At 55.1% G+C, this 12,240-nt stretch overlaps 5 protein-coding genes across 5 annotated transcripts; 3 read left to right on the top strand and 2 right to left on the bottom strand.

The window, feature by feature from the left end:
• Positions 1 to 87: 87 nt before the first annotated feature.
• On the top strand, positions 88 to 2,309 carry ALT_0153 (phenylalanine/tyrosine ammonia-lyase; the record flags this gene model as incomplete). Its single annotated transcript, XM_033561525.2, has 2 exons — positions 88 to 230; positions 284 to 2,309. The coding sequence occupies 2 exons, from the start codon at positions 88 to 90 to the stop codon at positions 2,307 to 2,309; spliced, it is 2,169 nt and encodes a 722-aa protein (XP_033417416.2).
• A 766-nt stretch (positions 2,310 to 3,075) lies between these two features.
• On the top strand, positions 3,076 to 4,917 carry ftmG (cytochrome P450 monooxygenase ftmG; the record flags this gene model as incomplete). The annotated part of the gene is made up of 5 exons (XM_033561526.2): positions 3,076 to 3,325; positions 3,389 to 3,471; positions 3,526 to 3,637; positions 3,712 to 3,780; positions 3,845 to 4,917. The coding sequence occupies 5 exons, from the start codon at positions 3,076 to 3,078 to the stop codon at positions 4,915 to 4,917; spliced, it is 1,587 nt and encodes a 528-aa protein (XP_033417417.2).
• A 575-nt stretch (positions 4,918 to 5,492) lies between these two features.
• ALT_0151 (nitrilase) lies at positions 5,493 to 6,904 on the top strand (the record flags this gene model as incomplete). Its single annotated transcript, XM_089598927.1, has 3 exons — positions 5,493 to 5,898; positions 6,047 to 6,547; positions 6,606 to 6,904. The coding sequence occupies 3 exons, from the start codon at positions 5,493 to 5,495 to the stop codon at positions 6,902 to 6,904; spliced, it is 1,206 nt and encodes a 401-aa protein (XP_089456591.1).
• An 87-nt stretch (positions 6,905 to 6,991) lies between these two features.
• On the bottom strand, positions 6,992 to 9,459 carry ALT_0150 (uncharacterized protein; the record flags this gene model as incomplete). The annotated part of the gene is made up of 2 exons (XM_089598926.1): positions 6,992 to 8,103; positions 8,157 to 9,459. 2 exons carry the CDS (start codon positions 9,457 to 9,459, stop codon positions 6,992 to 6,994), a joined length of 2,415 nt encoding a protein of 804 aa, XP_089456590.1.
• Positions 9,460 to 9,782: 323 nt separating this feature from the next.
• ALT_0149 (MBL fold metallo-hydrolase) lies at positions 9,783 to 11,968 on the bottom strand (the record flags this gene model as incomplete). Its single annotated transcript, XM_089598925.1, has 4 exons — positions 9,783 to 10,214; positions 10,267 to 10,531; positions 10,841 to 11,016; positions 11,660 to 11,968. The coding sequence occupies 4 exons, from the start codon at positions 11,966 to 11,968 to the stop codon at positions 9,783 to 9,785; spliced, it is 1,182 nt and encodes a 393-aa protein (XP_089456589.1).
• Between the last annotated feature and the right edge of the window lie 272 nt (positions 11,969 to 12,240).

Here is a 12,240-nt window from a genome sequence, read left to right as displayed (position 1 = left end):
CGACCCTGATTGAGTCCCCCCCTACTACTACTACTATACTGCTACTGTTACTACCCTTTTATCTGGCCACGTTCAGCGGACTCCAAGATGCTACAACCATCTGCTCAAGGAAGCTACAGCAAGGCCGTGCTGTCGACATTTCGATCCCTGGAGGATCTCACCTGTGATGGTTCCAAAATCATTCTCGATGGCCAATCGCTCAATGTGAGTTCAGTGGTCGCCGCGGCATGGTATGCCCTCTCTCTCTCTCTCTATACAGCCACATATCTTCTGACTATGATAGCCATCAAGTGCCAGCGTCAATCAGCAAGGACCCGCAGCTTCATGCGCGGCTGCGAGAAAGCGTCGAGCTGCTTGCCCGCAAGCTGGCTGAAGGCGAAATCGTCTACGGGGTCAACACCGGGTTTGGTGGCAGCGCTGACACCCGCACCGACGACTATTCCACCCTGCAGCAGGCACTGGTCCAGCATCAGGCGTCCGGTGTGTTGCTGCCCACCGACCGCAGCAGTAGTCGACCATCGTCGCGGTACCCGCATGGTTTGAGAAGCCATAGCATGCCCACAGCGGTGGTCAAGGCTGCCATGCTCGTCCGATGTAACTCACTCTTGCGAGGGCATTCCGCCGTCCGCCCCGAAGTCATTGAGCACATCCTGGCTTTCCTACGCAGTGGTCTAATCCCGGTGGTGCCTGTTCGGGGGAGCATCTCGGCATCCGGCGACCTGTCCCCGCTCTCGTATATCGCCAACGCTCTCGAGGGGAACCCCGACATTGCTATCCAGAATGAGGCCACTGGGGACGTCATCCGCGCCGACGAGGCGTTGCAGCAGTTGGGCCTTGCGCCTCTCAGGTTCGGGCCCAAGGAGGGCCTGGGCCTGCTCAACGGCACGGCCTTTAGCGCTGGCGCCGCCAGCTTGGTCCTCTTCGAAGCCAACCAGCTTGTGCTCCTTTCCCAGGTACTGACAGCGATGGGAACGGAAGCGCTGGCGGGCTCGACCGGGAACTACCATCCCTTCATTGCGGGCGTCCGTCCCCACCGCGGCCAAATCGAGGCGGCCGGAAACATCTTCCACTTCCTGCGGGACTCGCGCATGGCCACCAGCCCTGGCGCGGATGGCGCAAGCCACAGTAGTAGCTTGGCGCAGGACCGGTATGCGCTTCGCACCGCATCCCAGTGGATAGGCCCACAGATCGAAGACATGTCTCTTGCTTCGGAACAGGTCCACTGCGAATTGAACTCCACCACAGATAATCCCTTGCTGGATCCGGGCTCGGGCCACATGCACCATGGAGGGAACTTTCAGGCCACTTCGATCACCAGTGCCATGGAGAAGACCATGAGCGCGATGCAGATGCTTGGCCGCATGATCTTTTCCCAGTGTACCGAGCTCATCAACCCGGCCTTGAACAATGGGCTGCCACCAAACCTCTCCTTCGACGATCCCAGTCTGTCGTTCACCATGAAAGGAATCGACATCAACATGTCGGCGTACATGGCCGAATTAAGCTACCTGAATCACCACGTCAGCAACCACGTCCAGTCCGCCGAGATGCACAACCAGGGCCTCAACTCCCTCGCCCTGGTCGCCAGCCGCTACGCGGCCGAGACGGTCGAGGTCTTGTCCTTGATGGCCTCGGCATATCTCTATGCATTGTGTCAGGCGCTCGATCTCCGGGCCTGCCACCTGGAGTTCCTCCGCAACGCTCGCAGCACGGTCGACAGCCTCACCGCCGAGTTATGCCTGTCATTCTCCCCCCTGTTGTCCGAGTCCGACCAGCGTCAGATCCAGGATTCCACATGGGAGCAGCTCCTGCACCATTGGAACCGAAGCAGCACCAGCGACCTCCACGACCGCAGTCGCAATGCGGCGAGTCACACGATGGGTGCCCTCGTCGAGCTGCTGCCGATGCAGCTGAACGAAGCGACTGCTCTGCCCACTCGCCTCGCCCCCCAGCAGCAGTGGCTCGACGAGGTGTCTGCCACGTTGGCTGGCAGCTACGATGCAACCCGAGCCAAGTTCCAATCCAATCCGACCACGCCCTTCTATCTCTGCAGTGCATCCCGCAGGATGTACGAATTCGTGCGCAAGGGGCTGGGGGTGCCGCTTCACCGCGGGATTGTTGACCACCCGACCTATCCGTCGGTGACCGAGGAGCACGCTGGCCAGGAGCTGATCGGGTCGCAGGTGAGCAAGATTTACATGGCGTTGCGTGGAGGTGTGTTCCGTGACGTGCTACAAGATTGTTGGTATAGTTCGGATTCTGTGCGGGGTTTTGCTGGCGAGGAACTGGTTTTGGCTTCCAAGTTGTGATTTTGTTTGTTTTTACTGCGATGGTTTATTTAAAAAGTCAGGCATTATACCATACCGGTGGAATTTGTTCAACTCTTAAAAAACATGGTCTAACAAAAATGAACTTGATGCAAGAAAAGAGAGCATTGGCTCCCCGCTAACTAACCCATTGAATGAAGGACGACAAAGTACATAAGATAAGGTTACAATGTGCCTGTCTGTGTCTGAACATATAGAGAGAAATTCCAACATACTGGGTACTCAACATCGCCTCGGGAGAGTCTTGAATAGTCTCACTTCTCACTCTTTGCATTCGCCAATGAGATATATAGCTCAACGAGACAGGCCCCCCTTCGCATTCCTGGTGATTTGTATCTTAACGGGGCTATAACCCAAGGTAATGAATGAATGGACCTGACAGCTTTTCAACCTCTCCACTTTCAGTATCAGCCAGCAAGGGTCCGCGGAGAAAGACGTTGGTTCTTCGGGAAACTCAAGTATATGTCTGTCCCTAACCTCGACTGGAATGTCCCGTGGAAGTCTCAATCATTGGGAAATAGGGTGTTTGCTCACCGCTACATAATGTATCATGACAGAGCGTCATCCCCTGCAGCCCATCATCTGGCATTCCAAATGGACTATCGCGCTTACCTGAGCATCTTCTCACAAGTTTCCAACCCCCCCCCCCTGGATGAGTGACTGTCGGTATAAGAACGATCAAACCAGATTCAGAGACCACAGTTTCCCCCCTTCTCGCCCGTAATACACTCCCCAGACCTCCTCGAAGATGGATTCGGCATTTGTGCTGCCTCACCCCGCTTCCATGGGAGCGTCGTGCATTCTCGGTCTCCTTCTATTGACTATTTTGCGAGCACTTCTCATACCCAAGAAGGCACTCCCCTTAGCCATCAACCACCACCGATGGGATATCTTCAACCGCAGGGCCATCCAGGATTTCACTGCCAATCCACAAGACCTGATCAAGGCAGGATTGAAGAAGGTGATCGATCCCCAAATAGCACCACGGTTTGCGAAGGGTACGGGTTTTACTGAGTGATGTCGTTAGGGATCACCAGGCTTCCACGTTGTAACAAACACAGGCACCTTCTTGGTCCTACCAGAGCGGTACTCGGAAGAGGTGAAGAATGATGAGCGATTCAGCGCCTATGAAGCCTTATCCCGCGTATGTGCTTTGTCTGCATGGAGATTACTAGGTCTCCTCTTCGCTAAGCCCTAGAGTTCACCGCAGATCATCCTCCTTGAGCTGCCGGGCTTTGAATCAGTCTTCGAGGGCTTGATGCACAATGATGTGGTACTTCCTGGAGTCGCCGCCATGAACCGGCAGCTGGGTATGTCCTGGACTCGATTCCGATCGGATTGCCGATGCACTGAATGATGAATTTAACAAACCACCCGGGTTTAGCATCATTGACCAGTCCCATGTCCGAAGAGGTGTCCCATTACCTACAGACCAACTGGACCGATGATCCCGGTACTACCATGTACCCCTTGAATAGCAGGGGCCAACTAACGCTTTTCTTTTTGTGGCAACGTAGATTGGCATACCCAGTCTGTCAGCGCGTCCATGTCGGGCTTAATCGGCCAAGCAGCCGCACGCATAATCGTCGGGCCCGAGCTGTGCCGCAACAAGGAATACCACGCGATTACCCTTAGCTACACGATGAGCCGTGGCCGAGCCCTCGCCGCCATCCACGCCTGGCCGCGGGCGCTGCATCCCCTGATTCACTGGTTTCTGCCGTCCTGTCGTAACGTGCGGACTCAGATTCGGCGCGCAGAGAAACTCATCACCCCAATTCTGGAGCGTACTCGACGACACAGAGCGAGGGGCGACCCGCCACAAGCATTCTCGACCCTTGCCTGGTCGGATGAATATGCCAGGGCACAGGGCCGAAGTTACAATGCGACTCTGGCCCAGATGCGCTTCACCTCGTCGTCGATCCACAATACCTCGGACCTTTTGGGAAAGGTCATGTTGAGGATCTGCCAGCGTCCGGACCTGATCGAGCCGCTGCGGAGGGAAATCGTTGCGGCTTTTGATGGGGGCTCAGGTGCCCAGCATCACTCACTTGGAAAACTCAAGCTGATGGAGAGTGTGATGAAGGAGACTCAGCGGTTGGAACCTGCTGCGGAACGTGTGTCATATCCCCCGCCCTTAACACCCGAAAGACTGACCGGTTACTCTATAGTAAACATGTTCCGCGTTGCCAAAGAAACAGTCACCCTCTCCGACGGGACCACGATCCCCAAAGGGACGATCTTCGGTTTCTCATATCAGAACCGCTTCGACCCCTCCATGTATCCCGACCCCGAGACCTTCGACCCGTATCGGTTCATGAGAATGCGACAGGACCCTGTCCAGGCGAGTCTCGCCTCGTTCACCAAGGCCAGGAGCACTCATTTGTCGTTTGGGCTCGGGAGGCACGCCTGCCCGGGTCGGTTTATGGCGAACGACATGATCAAGCTCGCTCTGAGCCATATCCTGCTGAAATATGACTTCAAGTTGGTTGGCGAGGAGCTTCCCAAATTGGAGATGCACGGGTTTGTGTACGCGAGGGAACCAACGGCACAGATCCTGGTGAGGAGGCGACAAGAGGAGGTTGTTTTATGAAAGCTGGTCCACTCGCGAATGTTGGTGACGAGTCTTTCTTTCTTTCTGGATGGATGGATGGATAGCCCCGAGAAAAAATGCGCATGGTAGTACTGCATGCATGGTCAGATCTAGATAGAATCCTACCATCTTTCGTAAGGCAGCTTACTAAACCAAAACACTCAGACTATATAATTTCTATTACATGTATTTAGAGTACTCCGACTGTCGTAGAGATCCATAAATCTACTACATACATACAATGCTACCCTAGATGATGATGTCATCATATGTTGCATTCACCAACTTCCCCAAGGGACCTACTATCTCTTCGTGACTTCTGTACACGAGTATCTACAAGTTTCAGCTGACTCGAGAGAAAAACTGCCGACTGACTACGGAGTCCTCAATTCCTCTCAAGATTGAGATTGATCGGCACCTGGACTCGGTCTTTGCTCCGCTCCGCTACGGAGTACCCCGCTTACTTACATCCGCATATAAAACCTTCCCCTCACCACACTCCATCCACTCGGCCAAGAATACAATACCCAACCACCACAGAAGCTAAGGGGAACAAAAGAAGAAGAAGAAGCAAAATGCCCTCCAAAATCACCGTCGCAGTCGCCCAAGCTCGCACCCACAAAACAACACAAGCCACCCTCTCCGCCCTCTCCCGCATCGCCCACCACGCCCGCACCCGCGGCGTGCACCTCCTCCTCTTCCCCGAAGCCTATCTAGGCGGATACCCACGGACCTGCTCCTTCGGCTGCGCGGTGGGCTCGCGCGCCCCGCACGGCCGCGACCAGTTCCTGGCGTATTTCCGCTCGGCGGTTGATCTAGGCGATACGCCTGCGGGGGCGGGCGATGACTGGGTGCATCGACGCTTGCCTGTCGCCAAGGGGCGGAGCGAGCGCGGCGATGGGACGAGGGAGGAGATGGAGCGCGTGGCGCGAGAGACGGGGGTGTTTCTCGTTGTGGGGGTTATTGAGCGCGCGGGAGGCAGTTTGTATTGTGCGGTTGTTTATGTGGATCCCCTGCGTGGGTGTCTCGGGAAGAGGAGGAAGGTCATGCCTGTATCTCCCCTTTTCCTTTTTTCCTCTAGGTTCCATTGGGGTGAAGATGATAAGGCTGATGGTGACGATTTAGACAGGAACAGAACGCCTCATCTGGGCCCAAGGCTCCCCCTCCACCCTCAAAGCCGTCACCACGCACCTCAACGGCGTCCCTGTGACGCTTGCTGCTGCGATCTGCTGGGAGAACTACATGCCCCTCCTGAGACAGAGCCTCTACGCCCAGAACGTCAATATCTATCTTGCCCCCACGGCTGACGCGCGGGATACCTGGCTGTCGCTTATGCGGACGGTTGCCTGCGAGGGCCGCGCGTTTGTGCTCTCGGCGAATCAGTGCGTACGCTACAACGAGTTGCCCGAGTGGGTGACCTGTCCCCCTGGCCCTGGGGCTGGGGGGCAGCAGACGCAACAGCTGCAGCTGCAGACCAGGCCGGCGCATCGCAAGAAGCATTCCATTACGGCCGAGGGGCCGCATGAGATCGTTTGGCCCGAGGCCGAAGGGGGGAAGACCGGGGAGACGGTGACGGAGGCTGCTCCTCCGGCTGCTGCTGCTTCAGCTCCTGCGGTAGACGGTGTTCCTCGTATGTCTATGCCACTACGGAACTCTGCTTATATTGACTATAACTGATATGATGATAGATGGCGATGATTTTGTCTGCCGCGGGGGATCGTGCATTGTCGGCTGCCAAGGTGACGTGCTGGCCGGCCCCATCTGGGAGGTCTCTGCGGATGATGCGCCCGACTCGGCGGTGACGGCACGCGCGGCTGGAACCGATGCCGACGGGAATGCGGTCGGGGATGGGCTGCTTGTGGCTGAGATCGACCTGGAGGACTGTGAGCGCGGACGCCTGGATATGGACGTTGCGGGGAGCTATTCGCGCAACGATGCGTTCAAGTTGACGGTCGATGGGTTGGACCTGAGTCCTCCTCCGTTCTAACCTGGTGACTACAATGGAACTTGTGTAGGGCTTCAAGATGTAGTTTGAAGTGACTCCAGATTATCATATAGGTCGTAAATTCATACGTCATATCAAATACACAGGCGCCTTGACCAATACATTCGTAGGCCCTCTGCCGCGTACCTCGGCGCTCAGGAACGACGCAAATCGGATCCGGCCGCCGCTTCGTTCCTCCACCGGCTCTTTCAGCTCCTTGCCGCCGTGGCTCGCCTCGACGGCCGGGACCTGCCGCTTGCCCATCAACGTGTTGAAAACCGACCGCATGCGCTGTTCGCGTCCGGGGGTGGATCCCGCCGCTGCCCCATCCACCGAGTTGCTACCGCCCGACGGGGGCACGGACTCGCCGTCGCCATCCTCGACAAACCCTTCGTGAGCGCCCTCGTGCTCAATCGAGCCTCGCGTAGGGGGCACCTCGGGGGGCTGTTTCACGTTCGTCAGCGGCGGCAGGCCACTCTCGATCTTCATCACGGCCTCGTTGACCAGCGTCCCCGGCATGAAGTACTCGACGCAGATGTCGCGCGACTCCAGCGGGATCTTCTCCGAGATGCTCACGGCGTTCTCCACGATCATCCGTGCACCGTTCTCGAGCCCCGCCGGCGGAGGCTCACACAGATTCATCTCCAGGCACGCAACAAATTTCTCCACGAGATGATCAATGAGCTGCGCCCGGTTTTCCTCCGCGGCTTTGCCCTGCAGCGAGTCCGTCAGACCGTCGAATGTCGTTCGCCGCCAGTTGGAGATCCGCGCGATCGCATTCTCGCGATCCTCCTCCGTGTAGGTCTTGGTCTGTTGCCGGCGTAGGTTCATCTCGATGCTCTTCAGCTGCAGACTCAAGTTCGGTTCCAGAGCTGGATGGAAATGCCGCTCAAAGATCTCTTCCACCAGCCATCGGCTCATCGTCGCGCGGCCAATGGCCGTCATTTCCTTCATGCCGGTGGCGTGTGCGTCCTCATTGACATGGCCAGCCAACCAGGTGGGCAAGCTCTTCCAGTCTCTTCGAATGGAAAAGGCCAGATCCTTGATGGCGCCGTCAAGCCGCGCGAACCGGTTGACATATTCGTTGTCGTCGAGGACCGTTCGGGACACCGCCATGCGCTGATGAGCCACGGTATTCTGCAGTTGCTGCACCTGAGCATCTTTCTCGAAATAGTACCGCTTCACTTTGGAGTACTTGGCCTCTACACTCTTGTCAGTATGTCTGCCGACTGGGGCGCTCGGGCGTGAATCTTACGGAGTTCGTCATGCTTTTGGAGCAAAGCTCGCACATCGATCTCGGAAAGATCATCTCGTCTGCTCGGATTGACTGGAGGCGTGCTGCGCCCTGACTCTGTAGCATTCTGCTGACTGGCGCCTTGGAAAGCCGGGTGGCCTTGGGGCTGCGTCTGCGGTGGACCGGCCGGACGGTCGGATGATGAAGCCATGCCGCTCTGCTGGGTGCAGGAGGGGTGCAGATCGGGTTGATGGGAGAATGGGGGCAACGGAGAGGGCGGCCCCGCGGACTGGCGCGATGGAGGTCGTGCACTCAACGGCGGCTCCACTTGAAGTTGGGAAACAGGCGATTGTTGCTGCGGCTGATGCTGCTGTAAATGTGTCTGGGACTGATTAGAGATGACGTGGGAAGGGTCGACAGGTTGTCTAGAAGCCGAGTCCACAGGTGAGGAATTGTATAATTTCTCGAGAAGGCTAGGATCGGTGTTGGATCGCTGAATGGAAGGCGGGTGCTGCGGAGAACGGGGAGGTCGCTGATGAGCTGATGTCGTGTCCTGCTGCATGAGGAGAGACTGTGAGCTACCCCAGGTCGGTTCTACCACATGGTCCTCGGGCACTGTCTCGGACGAGGAATGGTAATTGATATTTCGGTTACTCTTCTGAGGATCTCGCTCGCGATGCGTTCGGTGGGTGTCTAGCGATAGTTGTTGCTGATGCCGTCGCTGGCGGGACGATTGCGACGAGGCAGTACCTTTGACGGACAGGCTGCGTTCCAAGAAGCCTGTCGATGAGGACGAGGACGAAGAGGCAAGGCCGAATAGCTTTCTGCGGGACTTTTGTGGCGGATCCTGTTTATTGCTATTGTGAGCGCTGGGGGCCAAAGCCGGTTGCTCAGAGGCCCTGTCCACGCTGGACTGGTCGGCAGGGTCAGCATCGATGAAGTGAGTAGTAGCAGCTGGTAAAGCGGGGGTCGCAAGTACCGAGTTGAGCAGAGTGGGAGAGTGATGGCTTTGCGACCGAGTGATTGTAGGCTGATACGAAGGGGGATGCTCCAGAGGGTTCTGATGATCGGGATGATCGGGATGAGTCTGATGATATAGCTGATGGGGATGGGGATGGTGCTGTTGTTGTTGTTGGTGTTGTTGACAATACGAGTTGTCTGGCGGGTCCGCAGGAGAAGTGGGGAGGCGTACGTCGGAGAAGCGCTGATAAAACGCACGATCTTCAGGAGGAACACGAGGCGGGACGGTCAGTTGCTCGACCGAACGAAAGGCGGGAGATGCAGCAGGCGACGGGGATTTGTGCTTTTTGCGAAACAAAGGCATGGAGAGTGGGATGGACGCGATGCGATGGTCGTCCAAAGAGGACGAAAAGGAGGCGGGGAGGAGAGGAGAGGGGGCGATGAAGCATCAACAACAGCACAACTGCAGCCACGGACAATAAACAGTAATTCAGACGATGAGACGACGATGAATGAATAGTGGAATCGATGGAAGAATAATCATGACTAGATTTGTTGTTGGTTGTTGATTGCTATAAATAATCCAACCGAACACGAGGCGACGCTCATAAAGAACAAGGCTAAATCCATCCGGCGATATCCAATAAGATCCAGGATCAACAAAACGAGATCATCTTCAGGTAGAGCTCAGGTCGCTCTCACTTGGAAGCGATAAGCCTCTTTGCGATCCAAATACACCACTTGTCCTGCCAATCCCGCCTTCTGCATCTCTATCTTGAAGTCCTCCAGCGAGCTCGCAAATACATCGTAATCATCAAAGTGGATTGGAATGGTCTGATCAGGCTTGATCAGGCGCACCAGCTCCACGCCCTGTTGCGCATCCATCGTGACCATCATCGTCAGCGGCCACATCTTCGGATGAGGTACCGTCGTGCCTCCAAGATGGATCAGCATCAGGTCGATCTTCTGGCCCTCGAACCGCCGCGGGATCTCCTTGAGCTCATCCACCATGAGCGTATCGCCGGAGATGTAGACGCGATAGCCGACTTCGAAATCGGGTTGCATAGTTTGGGTGCTGCCATAGCCTAATTCAACCATCCATCCGTTGGTGGGGGGAATCTTGATTGTCAATTCATTGTCCTATATCCTCGCGATGGCAGGGAATGCTTACTGCCGCCACGAACTCGTTCAATTTCTCCACGACCTTGTTGGTCGCGATGTGTTTGCCTGGCATTCCAGTGACTCGGATGTGCGGTTGTTTGGTTCGCGAGCTGTCGCCTTTGATATTGACCATCATCTGCTCGAATGGCTCGAGATCGAACACTTGCTGGAAGGAGTCTGCCCCCTTGGACGTCAATATGGACTTGGCATGGCTGGTGGTGATGATGGGCAGGTCCCGCCGAAGAGATGCCTCGACTTTTTCATCAAAATGATCTCTGCAATGGTCAGTCTAATGCACTTATCAGTATCACTGCAGGCAGTATAGTATACCCGTGATAATGAGATAAGAGAACCAAGTCGATCCGAGGCAGTTCGTGCAAGTCAACCGCGGGGTTTCTTAGACGCGTAGAGGTCACCCCAGGACCAAGATGGACATGATCTCCCGCATGAAGGAAATTTGGCTGTCTTGTCAGTCTGTGCCAGTGTACTAACAGAGGATGAACCAACATCGGTCATCAACCTCATTCCCTCCCATTCACTATCCAGATTAGCATCACATTGATACGAGGCAAGAAGCTACTGACAAGATTGTCGTAGCATTTCCAACAAAGTAAACCGATGCATTTTCTTCTCCGGCTCGGGCAGGATTGGTTTTGATGTGTTTCGCCTCGGGAAGACTTGCTGGAAGAGAAGTAGCAGGCGAATCCCGAATTGGGGGGATGTTCTGACCGGGATCGATGGATAGACGCTTCATATTGGGCTATTGAGCCGCCCTATTCAGTTTGATTAGGATTATAATTGATGAAGAAGCTGAATTGCAGCTGAGGATTATTATCGACCGTCATCTCAAGGCAGTCTCGTATACATGACGTCACCCAACAGCAGCATCACCATTCTCTTTGAGGATGTACAATGCTCTCTTCCAAGGATATCCAAGGATACAAGGAGAGGTCCTTGGCAGAGACATCCATGGTAGTATTGGCAGGTTACCTCGGTAGTAGCTTATCCCTGAACAGTACTGAGCCCTATATTCAATGCCATCTGCCATACAGTACAAATTGACCAATAGCCTCTCATTGTAGCATCTAATCCTCTTCTCAACTTCCCTCCTTTCCACTCTTCATCTCTCCCTTTGAAGACATCAGTCAACACCCCTAGCTCATTACAATAGCTCGACAGATACCCATTCTAGCTCCGCCAGCGCTACTTGTACAGCGTAACTCACCCTACCCCGTCGAGCATCCGATCCAGCCCCCAGCGAAACAATAGAAAGCAATTGCACCACCGTAGTCGGCACCAAGGAGTCTGTTATACCTATTTCTATTGTAGACTACTATAAGCATCTCTCACCAGCTAGCAGGCATCAGCACGACACAACAAACCTTACAAAACCCCTTCCTTACACAAACCCCCGGAACAACCGTATCAAGCACCCAAATAGCAACCCTCGGGACAGGAAACACCGCATACAGGAGCATCAAGATGAGAGTCTTCCTGCATCGGAGCCGGAACGGGCGGCGCGTAGCGATATAGAATAGACGGATGACGGCTAGCGAGATCAGGCCCTGTAGCGCGAGGACGTATAGTGTCGACACGCGAAGATCGAGAGATGGAGGGATGGAAATGAAGAGCGGGAGGAGGGTGTAGATGTTTAAGGTTAGGAGGCCGCAGAGGGCGGCGATGAGGGAGTCTGATGTAGATTGGGAGGTCATTTTCATGAGACGTTCTGGTTTACTTGGCTGATGGCTTGTAGACGGGGGAATAGGGATATAAGATATAAGACTGTGCCCCCTCTCCATTTGGTGTACAGGCTAATGACTCGTTGTTAGTACATGTTAGTCCGCTGCGCGCTAGTTATGCATCCTGGGCATGGTTGCATCAAGGTGGGTCATTATCCATTAGCTTGTGAGTTGGTATGAAACTAGGGCTTAGTTTATGGGAGTAGACAAGTGATTTGTCAAGAAGTGAGTGGAAGTATCATTCA

This window comes from Aspergillus lentulus (assembly GCF_001445615.1).
Source record: "Aspergillus lentulus DNA, contig: Alt01, strain: IFM 54703, whole genome shotgun sequence".
NCBI classification, from domain to species: Eukaryota; Fungi; Ascomycota; class Eurotiomycetes; order Eurotiales; family Aspergillaceae; genus Aspergillus; species Aspergillus lentulus.
The sequence above is the reverse complement of the archived record's forward strand: the minus strand, read 5'-3'. Positions and strand labels throughout refer to the sequence as shown.